Raw genomic sequence first — 14,628 nt, 5'->3', positions numbered from 1 at the left:
AAAATAATTAAATACTACATTTAGCATTTAATATTTTATTTTTATTTTTTATTTTTCTGCCAAGTCAATCGAAACATATATTTTTTAAGACAATTGTGTGATTTATTGCCTAATTAATAAATATTTATGTTTGTATCTGTGTTTGTTTAATATAATCAAAAAAAATTGCGAATTCACATCTCAAGAAAAAAATATATTGAAAAATGATGGTGTTTGAAATATTTTTCCAAATTTTACCAAAATTCAAAAAATAAAATTCGACCAAATCCACCCTCATTTTGCAGTGAAGATTGCAAATCCAGCTTCTCTAATGCTTTCAAAATGATTTTTTATGGAACTAGGGCTTCGAAGTTTGAGTGTTGGAGGGAGATTGGACAGAAGATGAGTTTTTCTCAAGGAGACTAGTGAAGAGTAGATAATATGATGATGGTGCAAAAGAGACAGGAGGCACTGGGCTGGCAAAAAGCGTGATCTTATACAGAACTTGCTAATAAGAGCATTGGCACGGAACTTCATACTTGGTAGATTGCAGATATGCTTTAACACAATTGTGGAGGACGTGGCATGCCCCCCAACAATCATGCGAAGACACTTATCTTGAATGGACTCCAGAACTTTAATATCTTGCTTCAGCAGAGTGAAAATAGCTACACCATATTCAAACTTTGGGCAAACAAAAGTCTTATACAGTCGTGAACTGAGTAGCAGAGAAAAAGCAGAACAACAAGCACCAACAGAGTTTAGGGTTGCCATTGTAGCAAGTGTACCAGAACGTCTATGAGTGGTAATAGACTTGGAAGAAATGCCCTTATTGGCAAAAGGAACACCCAGATAAATGAACTGGTCAGTGGCAGAGAGAACTTGACCATATAGAAGAAGAGGAACTGGCAAGCTTGCACGTGTTTTGGGATATATAACTTCACATTTGGTGGGGCTCCATCGATATCCAAGAGTAAGAGAGTGGTCTGCAGCAAGGTCTAGCATGGCCTGAACGTCTGAAAGAGAACCAAAAATAGCTACATCGTCGGCAAAGAGCAGAGAATTGATGGGTGTTGAGAAATGAATATGTTCAAAGCCATCCACACTTGAAGGAGCAAGAAGAGCATTATATGCATCCAATGAGGTAGGAGAGAGTGATGGAACATGTGTTGTAGTGTGGGATTGGGTAACTGTGCAGAGCAATGGGGGCAGAGAGTTGATATATATTGAATAAAGATGTAGACTGAGGACAGAATCTTGGAGAGCCCCAGTGGCAGGTGAGAACGAGTGTGAAGAAAAGTTATCCAGAAGGACAGAGATAAAGACATTGTTAAACATGTTAATAAAGAGACCCAAAAGGGCCGGCAGAGTGCAACGTTATTGTAAAGCATGCCAGATGATTCGTTGATCTACTGTATCATAGACAGCCTTAATATCTAGAAATGCAACAACAGGATAGTGCTTATGATGGTGATAATAGGCTTTCATCAGATCATGGAGACAGAGAACTTGATCCAAAGCATCACAGCAAGGACGAAAACCACCTTGAGCCACATCTAATGGAGGAGAGTACTTGTGCAACTGGGGGGCTATACACATTTCAAAAAGCTTACGCAGTACAGAAGTCAAGGAGATTGGCCAGTAGTTAGCTGGGTCTGTTGGACTACCCTTCTTGAATATGGGGAAAACTTGTGCTTGGCGCCAAAGACTTGGGACATATGACCATTGCCAGCAAACTGTAAATAACAAAGCAAGAACAGATGAGATAAGTGATTTGATAGGTTTTAGTATTTCAGCTCTGATATGATCAGGCCCTGGTGCTTTGCGGTTAGGCATAAATTGCATGAATTCCTCCACAATTGATGAGTTAAATGGAGAGTCATCAGAGGCAAAAGGCACACTGTTACAAGTGGTCATTGGTGCTGGTGGTCGGGTTGCTGGAAGTATATGTCCACTATATACTGTTGCCAAATAGTCACACATTGTTGCTGCTGCTACGGCTGGTCCATTATTATGCTGGAAAGTATGTTGTGGCTGTCTACGGCGTTTTAACTGCTTTATCTTTGATGTTGCTTTGCTGAAGTCACGTTCCATAGACTGACAAAAGACATGCCAAGACTGACGTTTTGCTTGCTGGACGTGAGATTGGAATTCGGCCTGTGCATGCTTGTGTTTAGTCCACCAAACAACTTTGTCAATACCTATTGCTAGGCGCCATTTTTTGTAACATTGGTTACGACGATCTGCTGCTGTTTGCAAAGCTACATTCCAGAAGGATTTCCAATGATTTGGGCGAGAGGGTCGATGTCCAATTGAGCTATTTAATGAGTCATAAATGAGTGAATTGAACTCATCAGTGATAGCATCAATGTTGGGTCTAGTGAGTGGTGGATTCTGTACAATGTCTTGCAAGGTAGAAAGTAGGGAGGTCGAGTTTTGATTGAAGGTATGAGCATAAAGAGCATGGACATCAGGTTCATTAAGGCGTGAGAGGTTCCATGTCTTGCGTAATGGTGGTGGCATATTGGTAGAGTGCTGTAGATCATAGGTAAAGGAAAGTGATAAAAGGCAATGATCTGATCCAAGAGACAAGTCAGTAGCAATATGAAGAGAAGGATTGATGAGTGGCATATTAGTTATAAAGAGGTCAATAATACTGCTGATTTCATAATTGTTGCGGAAAGAAATATATGTTGGTATGCAAGGTGCAAGATCTGCATTTACAACTGATAGAGATCTCTCTTCTATCCAAGAACATAGTGCCAGTCCACGAGAATTTGATGCATAGTCACCAGTAACAGAGCCAAGTCTTGCATTGAAGTCTCCACAAAGAATGGTATCATGTGTTAAAGGAATGGAAGAGAGTACATGTAGGACATCATGAGTGGGCATATTTGGTGGAAGATATAAGCATACAATTCTGAGTGAGCCAATTTTGACAGCCAGAGCATATTTGGAGGGCATAGGTATTTGAGTGACAGCATAAGGACAGTGAGGTGATATGAGAACAGAAACACCCATAGAGCCCCTATAGGTGCCAGCTACAGGAGAACCATACAAGTGGATTTGTGACCATGATGTGGGAAGATGTGAGGGAGAGAGAAGCCATGTTTCTGTAATGAAGAGCATATGTAAGGATTGACAGTGTTGAAGGGTATCATGAATGGCTCTGGGTTGCAGGCCATTGGCATTCCATAATCCGATATTGAGATTACTCATTCAGACATAGTGACTGATGAGCTGCACTGACATTTGAACAATGACCCACCAGTGGCATTGGTAAGAGTGATGCATGTGGGTATTTCATCTTCACTGATCCACCCTTCCTCACAAAAGAAGTGACCAACTGGGATAGCAACATGAGGGCGCAAGAACTGGAGGGCCTGAAGACATCTATCATAGTGAAGCATGGCAGCAGTGTTGGCAAGTTCATGAGTGGACAGAGATGCATACTTGGGATCAGCAACATTATCAGGGTCAAGTGGATCAAATGCGTCCAAAATCTCAACGGAAGCAGTTGTCAGTTTGGCCTTAAATGTATCAGCATACTGGACATGAACAAGGATGCCAATGACACCTCTGGCTGGGAAGTTAATGTCCAAAAGTCGAGAAGAATCCACACCAAGAGTGCGGAGAGAGGAACGGACTTCTTTGTGCTTAAGGCGTCTTGATCTTGGAATATAAACATATTCATAACCCGAAGGACCAGAGGGAAGAGCAAACATACGGACAGAAGCTGCAATTCGGCGAGCAGAGGGAACAGTAGGCACTTTTGGTGCAATTGCAGGAAGAGAAACACTGGCTTTACTAGCCCAAGTGGAGGCTTCCAGACCTGATTCTTTGTTGTTGATATGAGGATCTACCACGCCGGCTGAGTTCGAAAGTGAAATTTCTGAAAAGTTTTTTTCAGGTGCACTCTGAGATCCTAATTGCTTCTGCAGATTAGCAATTGTTGTTCTAGCATAGTCTAATTCAGTGGTTAGTCTTGCATTCTCTGCTGCAAGTCGCTCCAACTGGTCGGTTCTGTTTTGCACATTCATGATTTGTGCCTGCAATGTCGTCAGGAATGAGGTAAGCTCGGTTGGTAATCCCTGCATGTTGCCGATTTGCAAATTGGCCATTGGGATTGAGAATGCAGATGGCATGATGTTGTCTGATTGAGCTGAATTTTTTTTTGCTGACAGCTGAGATACCAAGGACAAGGACTGCACTACTTTTGGCAATGGGGGTATGTTTTTCGTGATGGATGGATCATTTTGCGTAAAGATGTTGATGGATGGATACACTTTATATGTGGATTCGTCAAAAATAAAATTGTGGAACCAGGCAAATAAAATGCTTAAGCGAAAGAGCCTTGCCTTCTTGGCTCAGGTTAAAGATTATATTTTATTAAAGGAGATATTGCTGGCGATCTATAGATCATATAGCCTCCAAAGTACAAAAAAAAGATATAAAAAAGTCCCAAGGGATCACAAAAGACAAAAAAAAGAGAGGGAAAAGAGAAGATCAAATCATACTAGCTTCAATGGCTGAACCTGCTCTCCACTTTGCAGCTGTGAAAATAGTTGTAACAGTGAAAGGGAGGAGACAGAATTGCAGAACAAAGAACTTTTCAGACAGCAAAGAACAAAAGAGATAGAAGAGAGATAAAGAGAGTAAAGAACAATGAAAAGTGGAGAGCTATGAAAGAAAAGAAAAATTCTAAATTATATCCAAAGAGCACCATGTTCAGTCTCATGTGAATAGTCACCATCAGGATTACATATAACATCCATGTGCCAGAGAATAGTCATCAGTGGTATCCAGTATGCAGGTCGCGGTTCTTGAGATGACAAAGGTAAGGATGTGATGGCAAAATCAATTCTGTGTATCTGGTCATGGTCAGATTGAGGCAACTGTTCAAATAGTGTTGCAGGAACAAGTGGGCAATTCAACAAATGGCGGCGTGAGGTGTGATTTGATCCACAAGGACATTTTTTTGGTTTGCCTGGCAACCATGCCTTCTTGGCTCAGTTGGCAGAGCGTCTGCCTAGTAAGCAGAAGGTCGCCAGTTCAATTCTGGCAGAAGGCAATAAGTAGTTTTTTTTGAAAAGAAGTATTATTTTGTTATAATATTATTATTGTCAAGTCCTGATCTGACATTTCTTTTCTGGCACTTATAACTAAGTCGCAGAATCAATACCACTGGGAATCATTAAGTTTTTAGGAATAGTTTTTAGATAAGAATAAAGATGTCTTTTTATTAAATGTATTTCTTGTCTATTTATACAAAATGATAATTGATTTCTGGCTAAAAGAATAGCTACAATAATATGTCTTAGATGCTTGTTGTCTAGTAATATCTTCTACAAGTATATTCACCGTCTTAAACATCTAAAACATATGTGAAAGACCAATTAGCAAAGTCAAGATCTTTTATCCTAAAAAGTCAACTATTACTGGTTGCTTATAAATCCCAATTTTGGTTATCGATGTCAACTCTGACATGACTGTGAAAACCTTTAAAATCTCAAAACTGAGAGCAGTCACCTGGATAGTCAAACTTTATTATATCTGGGTCAAACAAAAAAAAGCAGTATTAAAAAGTACTTTGAATTTTTTTTTAAGATTATTAAAAAAATAATTATTTTATATTTAATACCATGTTTTTGTCAAAAGATATAAGTGAAAGACAATTGATCCAATATGTTTTGAATAGTTGGTGTGGACAGACTAAAAGTTCAAAAAAAGAGCAAAAAAAGGGCAAAATTAATCAATGACTATGATTGGCCAGTTTTTGTCTGATGCTACTTGCATGATAATATCATGCATCCCTTCTGGTTGCATTACACTTAAATAGCAAATGACAATTTAAAGCATATATACTTGCTATAATTAAATACTAGCATATATAAAAGTGAGAAATATATTACTCTTTTACTTATTATCTTAAAAAAATGCCGCATACTCTAATAAATATACTTGCAAAATCAACTTTTGGTGCATCTGCAGCTATCACTCAACACACACTGAAGAAGATGATCAAGATGTTATCTGACTCTAATGGCATTGCTTGTGAGGAAGAGCTCTTTTTATAAGCTGTATGATCTTGTAAAAATCCATGAACTTTACCAACAATTGTCAGGATTTTACTCGATCGATGTTAGACTACAGATTTCCATTGTTCTTGACCGATTAGGATCAAATGGTAATTCTTTGTCAAGTGACCATTTGGCAAGACATTCTGGAATAGGAAGTAAGTGACTCAGAATAATATTCTATAACTGTTTACCCACATATACAAAAGCAAATTTATTCATCTGTTTCCTACAATAAAAACAAATAGAGGGCTCTATCGAGAATATAACAATCAGATTCTTTAAAGTAATTCTCTCTTTGGAGCACAAATTCATTTATTGGCCAACCAAATCTGAGAAAGCAGAGATAAAACGAGCAAATGAATATCTATTAGGATTTCCAAACCTTGTTAGATATCTTGATGGATGCTTATTTAAGTTGGCAAAAGCACTATCATGGAAGCCAGAGCAGTTTTTCAGTCACAGATCTGCTTACTGTGTAAACAATGTCGCAGTGTGTGATCATAGATACATAATCTGATACATGTCAACCGGTTTCTTTGGAAGTTCGCATGATATGTGTACTTTGTCTGAGTGTGAGCTTGGAAAATTCCCAGAGCAATTCTTTTCTGATGACGAGTACGTGTTGGCAGACGTGGGGTACAAGGCTACAAACTATATTGTTCCAATTAAAAAGAAGCCAAGAAACAGTGAACTCTCATTAGCAGACCAAGAGTTCAACACCAAGATCTCAAGCATGCAAGTAAAAATTGAGCATGCATTTGGAATCTTGAAAGAGAGATTCTACTATCTCAAATCAATCCCTGTAAGGATAAAAAGAAAGAAAGACATTGTAAAGGTTAATGCATAAATTTGGGTTTGCGTAGTCTTGAACAATTTTCTGATATGTCAAGATGATGACAAATGGTCTCAGAAAGCCAAACGTCGATGGGAAGATAGAGAGAAATCTGAAGTTGCACGCCTGCGGAAGACAGAATATTCAGAGGAGTCTGGTGTAGTAGATGGATCCCAGATTATAGACGGAAATACAAGATGGATCCAGACACAACATGTTGTAATGTCAAAAGAGAAGAATAAATCTTCTTGAATAAAGAAAATAAACTTTGATCATTCTAAATACATTAAAAAAACAGACATATTAGCTTTTATATCTATTAGATAGATCTCACTTTTTGGCATTTGACAGCTGTAAGTAAATAGATATTTTGTTATTATTTATGCTCTTCTCTTTCTTTAATATTTTATTACTGAACTATTTTGAAGACGTAAGTAGAAGATCAATTTTGTCTGCTTTAATGATAGTATTTTTATATAGTCTACATGCATTTACATTTTTTTAAATAAAATAATATTAGTTCTGAGAATTTGTATATAAATATATATATAAATTAAATGCATAGTATAAATAGAAGAAATACAATTTATTAATTAAGGTATTAATTATATACCTCTTCTAATTCATTCTTAGTCTTCTCCTCAGACCAGTCAAATATTTTTGCCATAAGGATCACTCTTTTTACCTGCTGCTTGCATTGAAACTCTTTTTGCATTTTCTCCTTCAGGTTCTTGAGCTCTTCCTCATACTTTGATTCTAAGAGCGATATCTGGGCATCATTAAACTCTTTTATACCATGCCCAATATCCTCTATGCTCTTAACTGATCTTTTTGCCATGTTCTTCACAATTTTGCCAAAGAATTTAGACTGTCTTTTGCCACTGTACGCACTGGCGTCAGAGTGCTCGGAGGTGCTGCTTTCACTATTGCTTTGGACAACGACCTCTCTCTGAGAACTGATCTCATTGCTGACTGTTGTATCCAACATAATCATGGATTCAAATAGAGCGCACAAACAATAAGACAAAGACATATTAAATAAGCGACCAGTATAAATTATACATTATTTCTCACACTATCATTAAATAAAGAATATACCAATAACAAGGTCACACACCTTAGTCAACATCACTAATCACTCAAACAAGAGCATGGGTAATAACTTAACAATATATTATCTATGATATAAGAAAACAGACATCACATGATATACTCATATCATTATCCTAAATATACACGCAACATCTATATAAACTTACATAGCAAATAGCAATAGAAGGTGATCTCTTTTTTCATGAATAAACAAAGTCTCACCATACTTCTTGTCTGCACTTTGTTTTTCTTTGTTTTTCTAAAAATATAACATTTTTTACAGTGAACTCTTTTTCTTTTACACCCTATAACAAAAACACCACCATGTCTTCCAAACACTTCAATGGCAAATCTCCGGTTTTGTCTGCTCAGACCAACTTGAGCAGAATGGATGCTTCTGCCAACACCCAAGCTGATACTTCTTTGCAAGCCATTGGTTGCATCTGCAACGTTCTGGCACTGGAAAAATAGGGTAATTTCATCTGGATCAAATGTACCAAAAATGTAGATGATTGAGTCAATATCATCACAATTTTTGTGATATATCATTTTGAGCAATGATACGATATCATCTATGGTGCTGATGCGTATCATCATAACAATGGGTACATGAAAACCCAATGTAGAACGATTATCAGTCTGCAAACTATGGAAACTGAATAAATATTGTAGTTACGCTTTACTCCTATTGAGTATATCTCTTTATGTGTTATATTTTGAGGTCTATAAAGAGCTAGCGTCCCATATTATTATTTTTACCAGGTTTTTTTATTGGCTGCAAAAATGCTTTAAAAACTATCAAAGAGATGATTGTAGGTTTTTTACAATATAAAGAAATGATGATAGTTGGTTTTTTATACATGTTCAAAGTGATGAAACTAGGTTTTTTATATATACAAAAGCAATGAAACTAGGTTTTTTTATAATGGAAAAGAGAAACAAAGCATGGGTAGATTTTTATAAACAAGCCTCTTTGGTTTGTTTATTTATTTTACTTTTATTTATTTTTTTAGAAAAACATTGAATTATACATTTTTTGTTCAATTTTGGTTTATTTGACAGGAAAATCTTTTCTAGATAAAAATCCTAATTTCGCAACAGTTTTGATACTATAGCTATTATAATTGCTAATACTTCTTGCTTGCTATATATAATTTAAAGCCTTCTGGAAGTAGACATGGAATACATACTTTAATAGCAGGAATGCTATTAAAAAATGATTAATAGAAAAGAAGAATTAGCAAATGATTTAAATTGAAATTTCTTCATAAATACTTACAAGACAGAGAAGACTTGACATAAAATTGATATAAACATGTTCTTCAGAATTATCAAGACAATACCAGTAGTCTTTGAATAGAGATATATTCTAAAAATGAATAATTATTAATATTGTGTGTAGTAAAGGCATATTTATTAAATATATTGTAGTTAACTTACCAAATATTACTGATTATACATCTTCCTGCATAATATCAGACATAATTAATAAATCGTAATAGAAATAAATATATATTTATGAGGAAGACAAACGAATAATTTGAATTTTTTAAGAAAAAAACTTACCATCATGTTTGATTAAGAGATGATGAGACTCAATGGAAATGAGTAGCAATGGCTAGACAAACAATATAATGAGTAACAAAGATCTGTAAGAGAATTATATCTTACCTTGATATATCAGACAGAGTATAGCCAAACAAAGAGACACATATTTGGTATTGAGCTATAAAAGAAAGAAAAAATTATAAGTGAAATTGTAAAAAATAAGCAAAAGAGAAACGAAGAAAATATCAATAATAAATGTTGTTAAAAGAAAAAAAGGAAAAAAAAAGACTTGTCTTAAAATCCAGTTTGACCCTGACAAAATGTGGGCTGTAAAAAGTAATACTCCAAAAGAAGATGACCACCATCATCTTGAAATACTACTTTGTGCCTCATTGAGTTAGAAAAGAAGTTGTCTAAATGTGGATTAAGCAGTTGAGAGATGTGCTTAAATATCAAATGAAAGGTAGAGAGTTAATCTGCACCGCTTATCCTCTTTACTAGTATGTGAATTTTAAATATGATATAACGAGTGTAGTGAATTGTACAATATTAGTTGAAAATTATTAATATTTATTTTATTAACAGAAAATGACAAAGTGTATTCCTACTGCTCCCCACCAACCCAACCTACGCATGAATGCTGTTCTTAATAGCACAATTGCAGGTATTGTTGCTCCAATTGATACACTAACTCCAGAAGTAGCAGTTGACACAGCCCCTGAAGTTCAAGTCGCTGTTACCCCAATGGATCACGTCCTTATCTTGTTGGCAGCCAACAATGTGTCGATGCAATCCTTGCAAGAAAATGCAAAAGGAATGACTGATGCAATAACTCATTTGAAGAATGGCCTGGATTTGTCCAACAAGACAAATGAATTTTTGAAGAACTTGGTCCTTCAGCTCATGACTGCAAATGCCAAAATTAAAAAGGCAATGACCAGCCAAAATTCCGTGATGCCTTCTGCTGTACCAGTGGATTCTTCTTCTTCTATGGATGATGATCTTGACCTTGAAGCAAAACATCATCTCTTGATTTCTGTAAGTAAATTGATAATAATAACATTACTGATTAATATATCTAATACTATTTTTATAGCAACTTATCAATAGTTATATCAAGAAACCAAACTTTGTTAGCACAGACCCACTCAAAGTTGCTGAAAATAATAATAGATCAGCATGGTCAATGACTGGAACGTATGGTAATAAGTACAACAAGCCACTTGCACTGGCTCTCTTCAAGTACCTGAGATCTCAAAGATGTTGCACAAATGTGTCAAAGAGTGTCATTATGAATATAATAAAGAATCACTACCAAAATCAAGTGCGAGTCTTCTGGACCTCAGCAGAGAAGATTATGGCTAGAAATAAAGCTGGAAGAAGATGCAACAGAAAGAAGACCATAAGTTTTAAAATAAAGTTAATTTACTATTGATTTAATATTTTAATATAATATTCTTTGGTAGCTTCTTGACCGTCATATTATCACGTACCAGACATACACAGAGGCTATTCATGAGGGCATGAATCAATATGATTGCAGAAATATTCGTTCTATTGATGTGATATCTGATGGCGAGTTGGATGGAGATAACAAAGTGCGGGCATATCGTCCCAGCTAGAGAACTGATGAGATAATGTTAAATATCTATTTATGTTTTAAAGAAAATAATAATACTTTATTAATATTATTTATTCTTTAAACTAGCTCCAGACGTTTATTAGTACTATTGATAAACTTACTCTTATCCGTTTGAAGAAAAATTCAGAAAGCTTGAAAAAGCACATCCCTTATGAGAAAGAAGTAAGCATTCCCGAGAATTTGGCAGTCACTTTACCAGATTGGTGCTTTTCAAAATAAATTATTTTTTTCTTGCCAACTATTTTAGAGTCTTTTTTCTATTTGCTTATGTTTATAGATTAGCATGATGTATACAGATGCATGTATAGCATGCCAAGTACAAACAAAAATTTATAGAAATAATAAAAAATAAACGTGCAGCTATATATATTAGTCTGTATTAATTAATATTTCTTTTTTATATGTGTTTTATTTTTGTATTTGAATCTAAATATATATTTTTCATGGCAAAGGAACTACACACATCTGAACTTTGCTTTCTAGACCAAGGTGGTCACCTGCTGCGACTGGATAGCAGATTCTATGCACTGGAAGAATGCTGTTCATGCTGTCATCTTCGAACCCCACCTCATTCACCTCAACTCCTTCTCCTGCTCTAGGCTGAAGTAAAACTTCCTTGTACCATCATATATATGCAAATACATGCTGGCTCGCATAACCAGCAAACGAGTTTGCAGCAGTATTGACAAAGAAGTACTGAATTTGGCCTGCATATGACTTGATACTTCTACCATCACTTGTCTCAAACAAGGCTTGCATGAACGACCCATGCTGATTCTTCATTTTGCTCTTGTAGATTTGCCCGAAAAGATCGATTGATTCAAACTTCTGTATCAGATTGGTAACAAAATTATTGGAATGACCAGCCTGACAATAATGAACAAGAGTTTGATCATTGTATGTCTTGCAATAGTATTCCAACAAATGCTCATACTCGGATTCATCCATAGAAATCTCCCCCTTTAGAGCTAAAGGAAGTGCAGAAGGGGGCAAAGGCTCGTTTCTCTTGAAGATATCAAAGTTGATCTCAGGAGAATCAAGAAAAGCATTGATATCAAATTGAATTGAGATGGCAGTGGAAGTGGAAGTGGCTATGGAATTGGCAGTGGATGCAGTGAGTTCAAGGATGATTGCCGAATGCTCAGGTCGAATTATTGGCAAAGTTTGGTGAATAAAATCTCCCTGATATGCTTCTTCAAGGTACTTCTTCATATAGATTTCCTCAAACCCGTGTTTTCTATTTGTTGCATAGTTTTTCAAGATACCATTGCATCTTTCGAAACTAAAAAGCCAATAGCCATAAACCGGGCCAAAGTTCAGTACAGTCTCTCACAGATGAAGATGGAGATGCATGTTTGGCAAAAGGAATGGGGCTTTATACAATTTCTTGCACTTTCTGCAGAAAGCCTCCAAAGATTGATGGGCTTCATCAAGGTGAGCCATAAATATGCTTGGCATTGAGAGGTACTGACATGCATTGACAAATGTTGTCCAGTTACCAAGATGAGCTTCAGGTAGACAACCACGCAGGAGAACAGAAGAGTACACCAAGCATCAAGACTTTCACTTGTCAGCCTTCATGAATGGGAAGCCACGCCCGATCTTTGTCTCTAATGGCATGTAGTCCTCTGGCAATACAAGCTTGTCAGCATCCAACTGCATTTTGGCCAAGTGTGCATCTGTGATGAGACCTGAAGATCTCCATTTCTCTATTATCCTCTTTGCTGTTCCAAGGTACAGGTTGTGCATCGGATTGATGACAGTGCACTCCATGAGGTTAAAGTAAACTAGATCATGCAATTCTGACCATCGGACACCATTTTCCCTCTCCAATCTCTTTCTCTGTGCATCACTGCTGGCCATTCTCCACAACTTGGCATCACAGCGGTTTTCAGCATCAGTGCGAGACACCCACTCAGAAAACACAAACCCAGAGTAGTCCACAGCATTGGAGTCTGGAAGGCGAGGGAACTGTTGGTTGCACTTATTGCATGCACAAGTGCTTGAATGAGAGATGAACCCACAAGTCTTATGGGCAGCAGGGATGTTGCAGGCAACAAGAAGAAGGGCAGCACGGACAAGAGCACCAGATGAGCACTGTATGGTAGGCATCACTACACCACCATACAACTGGTTGTGTTCCATGACAAGGGGATAGAGGTAGTGATTGATCTCACTTGTCTTTGCTTCCTTGGGCCCTGGCATGAGACCAACGAGAACAACATTCTCCTTCTTGTATCATTCCGATCTTGGCAAGTTATTGATGCAAAGGTATATTGCACCACAGGAGTAAGTGACCTCATCGAAAGGTTGAAACCAATCAATGTTCATGGTAAGCATTATGGAGCGCTCATGATTCACAAACGGTAAACCATTGCTATCCTTCAGACTGTTCCACTTCGTACCGTCGTAAATGTCAAACATCATGCCTGGAACTTGCACTCTGATTCTCCAATGGTTGATGGTGTCTTCGAATCCAGGGCGGCAAAAAAGGATAGACAATGTTTTGATTATGGAGTTATACATGTAGATCTTTTTGGGGATAGTCAAGGCTCTTGATGTTGCAAAGAAAAGAGCGTTTCCACATTCTCTACCAGAGAGTCTCTCAAAATTACAGCACTCTGGAACAACATCGGACTCTTCATATACTTTGTTACAATCGCCACATGCAACAAACCGCTGGACACCTCGAGTCACGTCGCTGAGACTGGTCATAGAGTTGACACCGTTTATACTGAGGGGAAGACGGAAAGACTGTCCAAAGTGTGCCAATACTTCGTTAAGAAACTTTAACAGAACAGCACCACCAGAATTGACAACATATTTGGATATGAAGAAGGCAGCAAAAGAAGCAATGAAAGCATGAGTAGGATCGACTGGTATATTGGATGAAGAAAAGTGTTCTATTTGAAAAAAAAATCAATACTTGTTGACTTTATTGATTTATATGTGCTTTTTGTACTAACCTCTAACATCATCAGATTCATTGTCAGAAATATCCAAAATGGTTGCTTCAATGACACCCTCATCTTCGCTTTCAGAATCAAACAAGGAATCGATGTCAAAAAGAGGTAAGTCTTCGGCTGTTTTGTTAAGTAAAGAAGAATCAAATTATTAGATATTATAAACGATTATAAAACTTTAATAAAAATACTATGCATACCTTCAACTTGATCTTTGGTATCAACATTGTCTTCAAAGTTAATCTCCATGTCATTGTCATTTGACATTACTTCTACAACTGAGGCTATATTATATGAAAATAAATATTTAATTAAAATTGTCTCAATAATAATTTTCTTAAATTTGAACTTACAAGAAGATCCTGACTGATATTGTCTCACAATATCCTATTGTGCATGTCTTCTGAGTGTTTGGGTAGACACCAAAACAAATCCCATGCTATTGGAAAAGCATTTAGAGCACTTGCATTCTGAATTGTTGTTGTTGTTTAA

The 14,628-nt window shown here is 36.6% G+C and overlaps 7 protein-coding genes and 1 non-coding gene across 8 annotated transcripts; 3 read left to right on the top strand and 5 right to left on the bottom strand.

Annotated features, from left to right (window-relative positions):
• Positions 1-273: 273 nt before the first annotated feature.
• On the bottom strand, positions 274-1,317 carry PHYBLDRAFT_151280 (hypothetical protein; the record flags this gene model as incomplete). Its single annotated transcript, XM_018432650.1, has 1 exon — positions 274-1,317. One exon carries the CDS (start codon positions 1,315-1,317, stop codon positions 274-276), a length of 1,044 nt encoding a protein of 347 aa, XP_018285792.1.
• Positions 1,318-3,194: 1,877 nt separating this feature from the next.
• On the bottom strand, positions 3,195-5,174 carry PHYBLDRAFT_151278 (hypothetical protein; the record flags this gene model as incomplete). The annotated part of the gene is made up of 4 exons (XM_018432649.1): positions 3,195-4,264; positions 4,497-4,532; positions 4,703-4,987; positions 5,162-5,174. 4 exons carry the CDS (start codon positions 5,172-5,174, stop codon positions 3,195-3,197), a joined length of 1,404 nt encoding a protein of 467 aa, XP_018285791.1.
• On the top strand, positions 4,978-5,050 carry PHYBLDRAFT_t241. Its single transcript has one exon. It is a non-coding gene; the product is annotated as a tRNA-Thr (tRNA).
• An 847-nt stretch (positions 5,175-6,021) lies between the features above and the next one.
• On the top strand, positions 6,022-7,143 carry PHYBLDRAFT_72160 (hypothetical protein; the record flags this gene model as incomplete). The annotated part of the gene is made up of 4 exons (XM_018442608.1): positions 6,022-6,214; positions 6,305-6,549; positions 6,631-6,861; positions 6,970-7,143. The coding sequence occupies 4 exons, from the start codon at positions 6,022-6,024 to the stop codon at positions 7,141-7,143; spliced, it is 843 nt and encodes a 280-aa protein (XP_018285790.1).
• Positions 7,144-7,492: 349 nt separating this feature from the next.
• PHYBLDRAFT_151276 (hypothetical protein) lies at positions 7,493-7,924 on the bottom strand (the record flags this gene model as incomplete). Its single annotated transcript, XM_018432648.1, has 1 exon — positions 7,493-7,924. One exon carries the CDS (start codon positions 7,922-7,924, stop codon positions 7,493-7,495), a length of 432 nt encoding a protein of 143 aa, XP_018285789.1.
• A 383-nt stretch (positions 7,925-8,307) lies between these two features.
• Positions 8,308-11,153, top strand: PHYBLDRAFT_151275 (hypothetical protein; the record flags this gene model as incomplete). The annotated part of the gene is made up of 4 exons (XM_018432647.1): positions 8,308-8,433; positions 10,117-10,569; positions 10,628-10,855; positions 10,998-11,153. The coding sequence occupies 4 exons, from the start codon at positions 8,308-8,310 to the stop codon at positions 11,151-11,153; spliced, it is 963 nt and encodes a 320-aa protein (XP_018285788.1).
• A 461-nt stretch (positions 11,154-11,614) lies between these two features.
• Positions 11,615-12,631, bottom strand: PHYBLDRAFT_151274 (hypothetical protein; the record flags this gene model as incomplete). Its single annotated transcript, XM_018432646.1, has 3 exons — positions 11,615-11,788; positions 11,816-12,455; positions 12,507-12,631. The coding sequence occupies 3 exons, from the start codon at positions 12,629-12,631 to the stop codon at positions 11,615-11,617; spliced, it is 939 nt and encodes a 312-aa protein (XP_018285787.1).
• A 105-nt stretch (positions 12,632-12,736) lies between these two features.
• Positions 12,737-13,378, bottom strand: PHYBLDRAFT_151273 (hypothetical protein; the record flags this gene model as incomplete). The annotated part of the gene is made up of 1 exon (XM_018432645.1): positions 12,737-13,378. One exon carries the CDS (start codon positions 13,376-13,378, stop codon positions 12,737-12,739), a length of 642 nt encoding a protein of 213 aa, XP_018285786.1.
• Positions 13,379-14,628: the final 1,250 nt, after the last annotated feature.

This window comes from Phycomyces blakesleeanus, assembly GCF_001638985.1.
Source record: "Phycomyces blakesleeanus NRRL 1555(-) unplaced genomic scaffold PHYBLscaffold_28, whole genome shotgun sequence".
In the NCBI taxonomy this organism is placed as follows: domain Eukaryota; kingdom Fungi; phylum Mucoromycota; class Mucoromycetes; order Mucorales; family Phycomycetaceae; genus Phycomyces; species Phycomyces blakesleeanus.
This window is presented reverse-complemented; position numbering and strand designations above follow the sequence as displayed.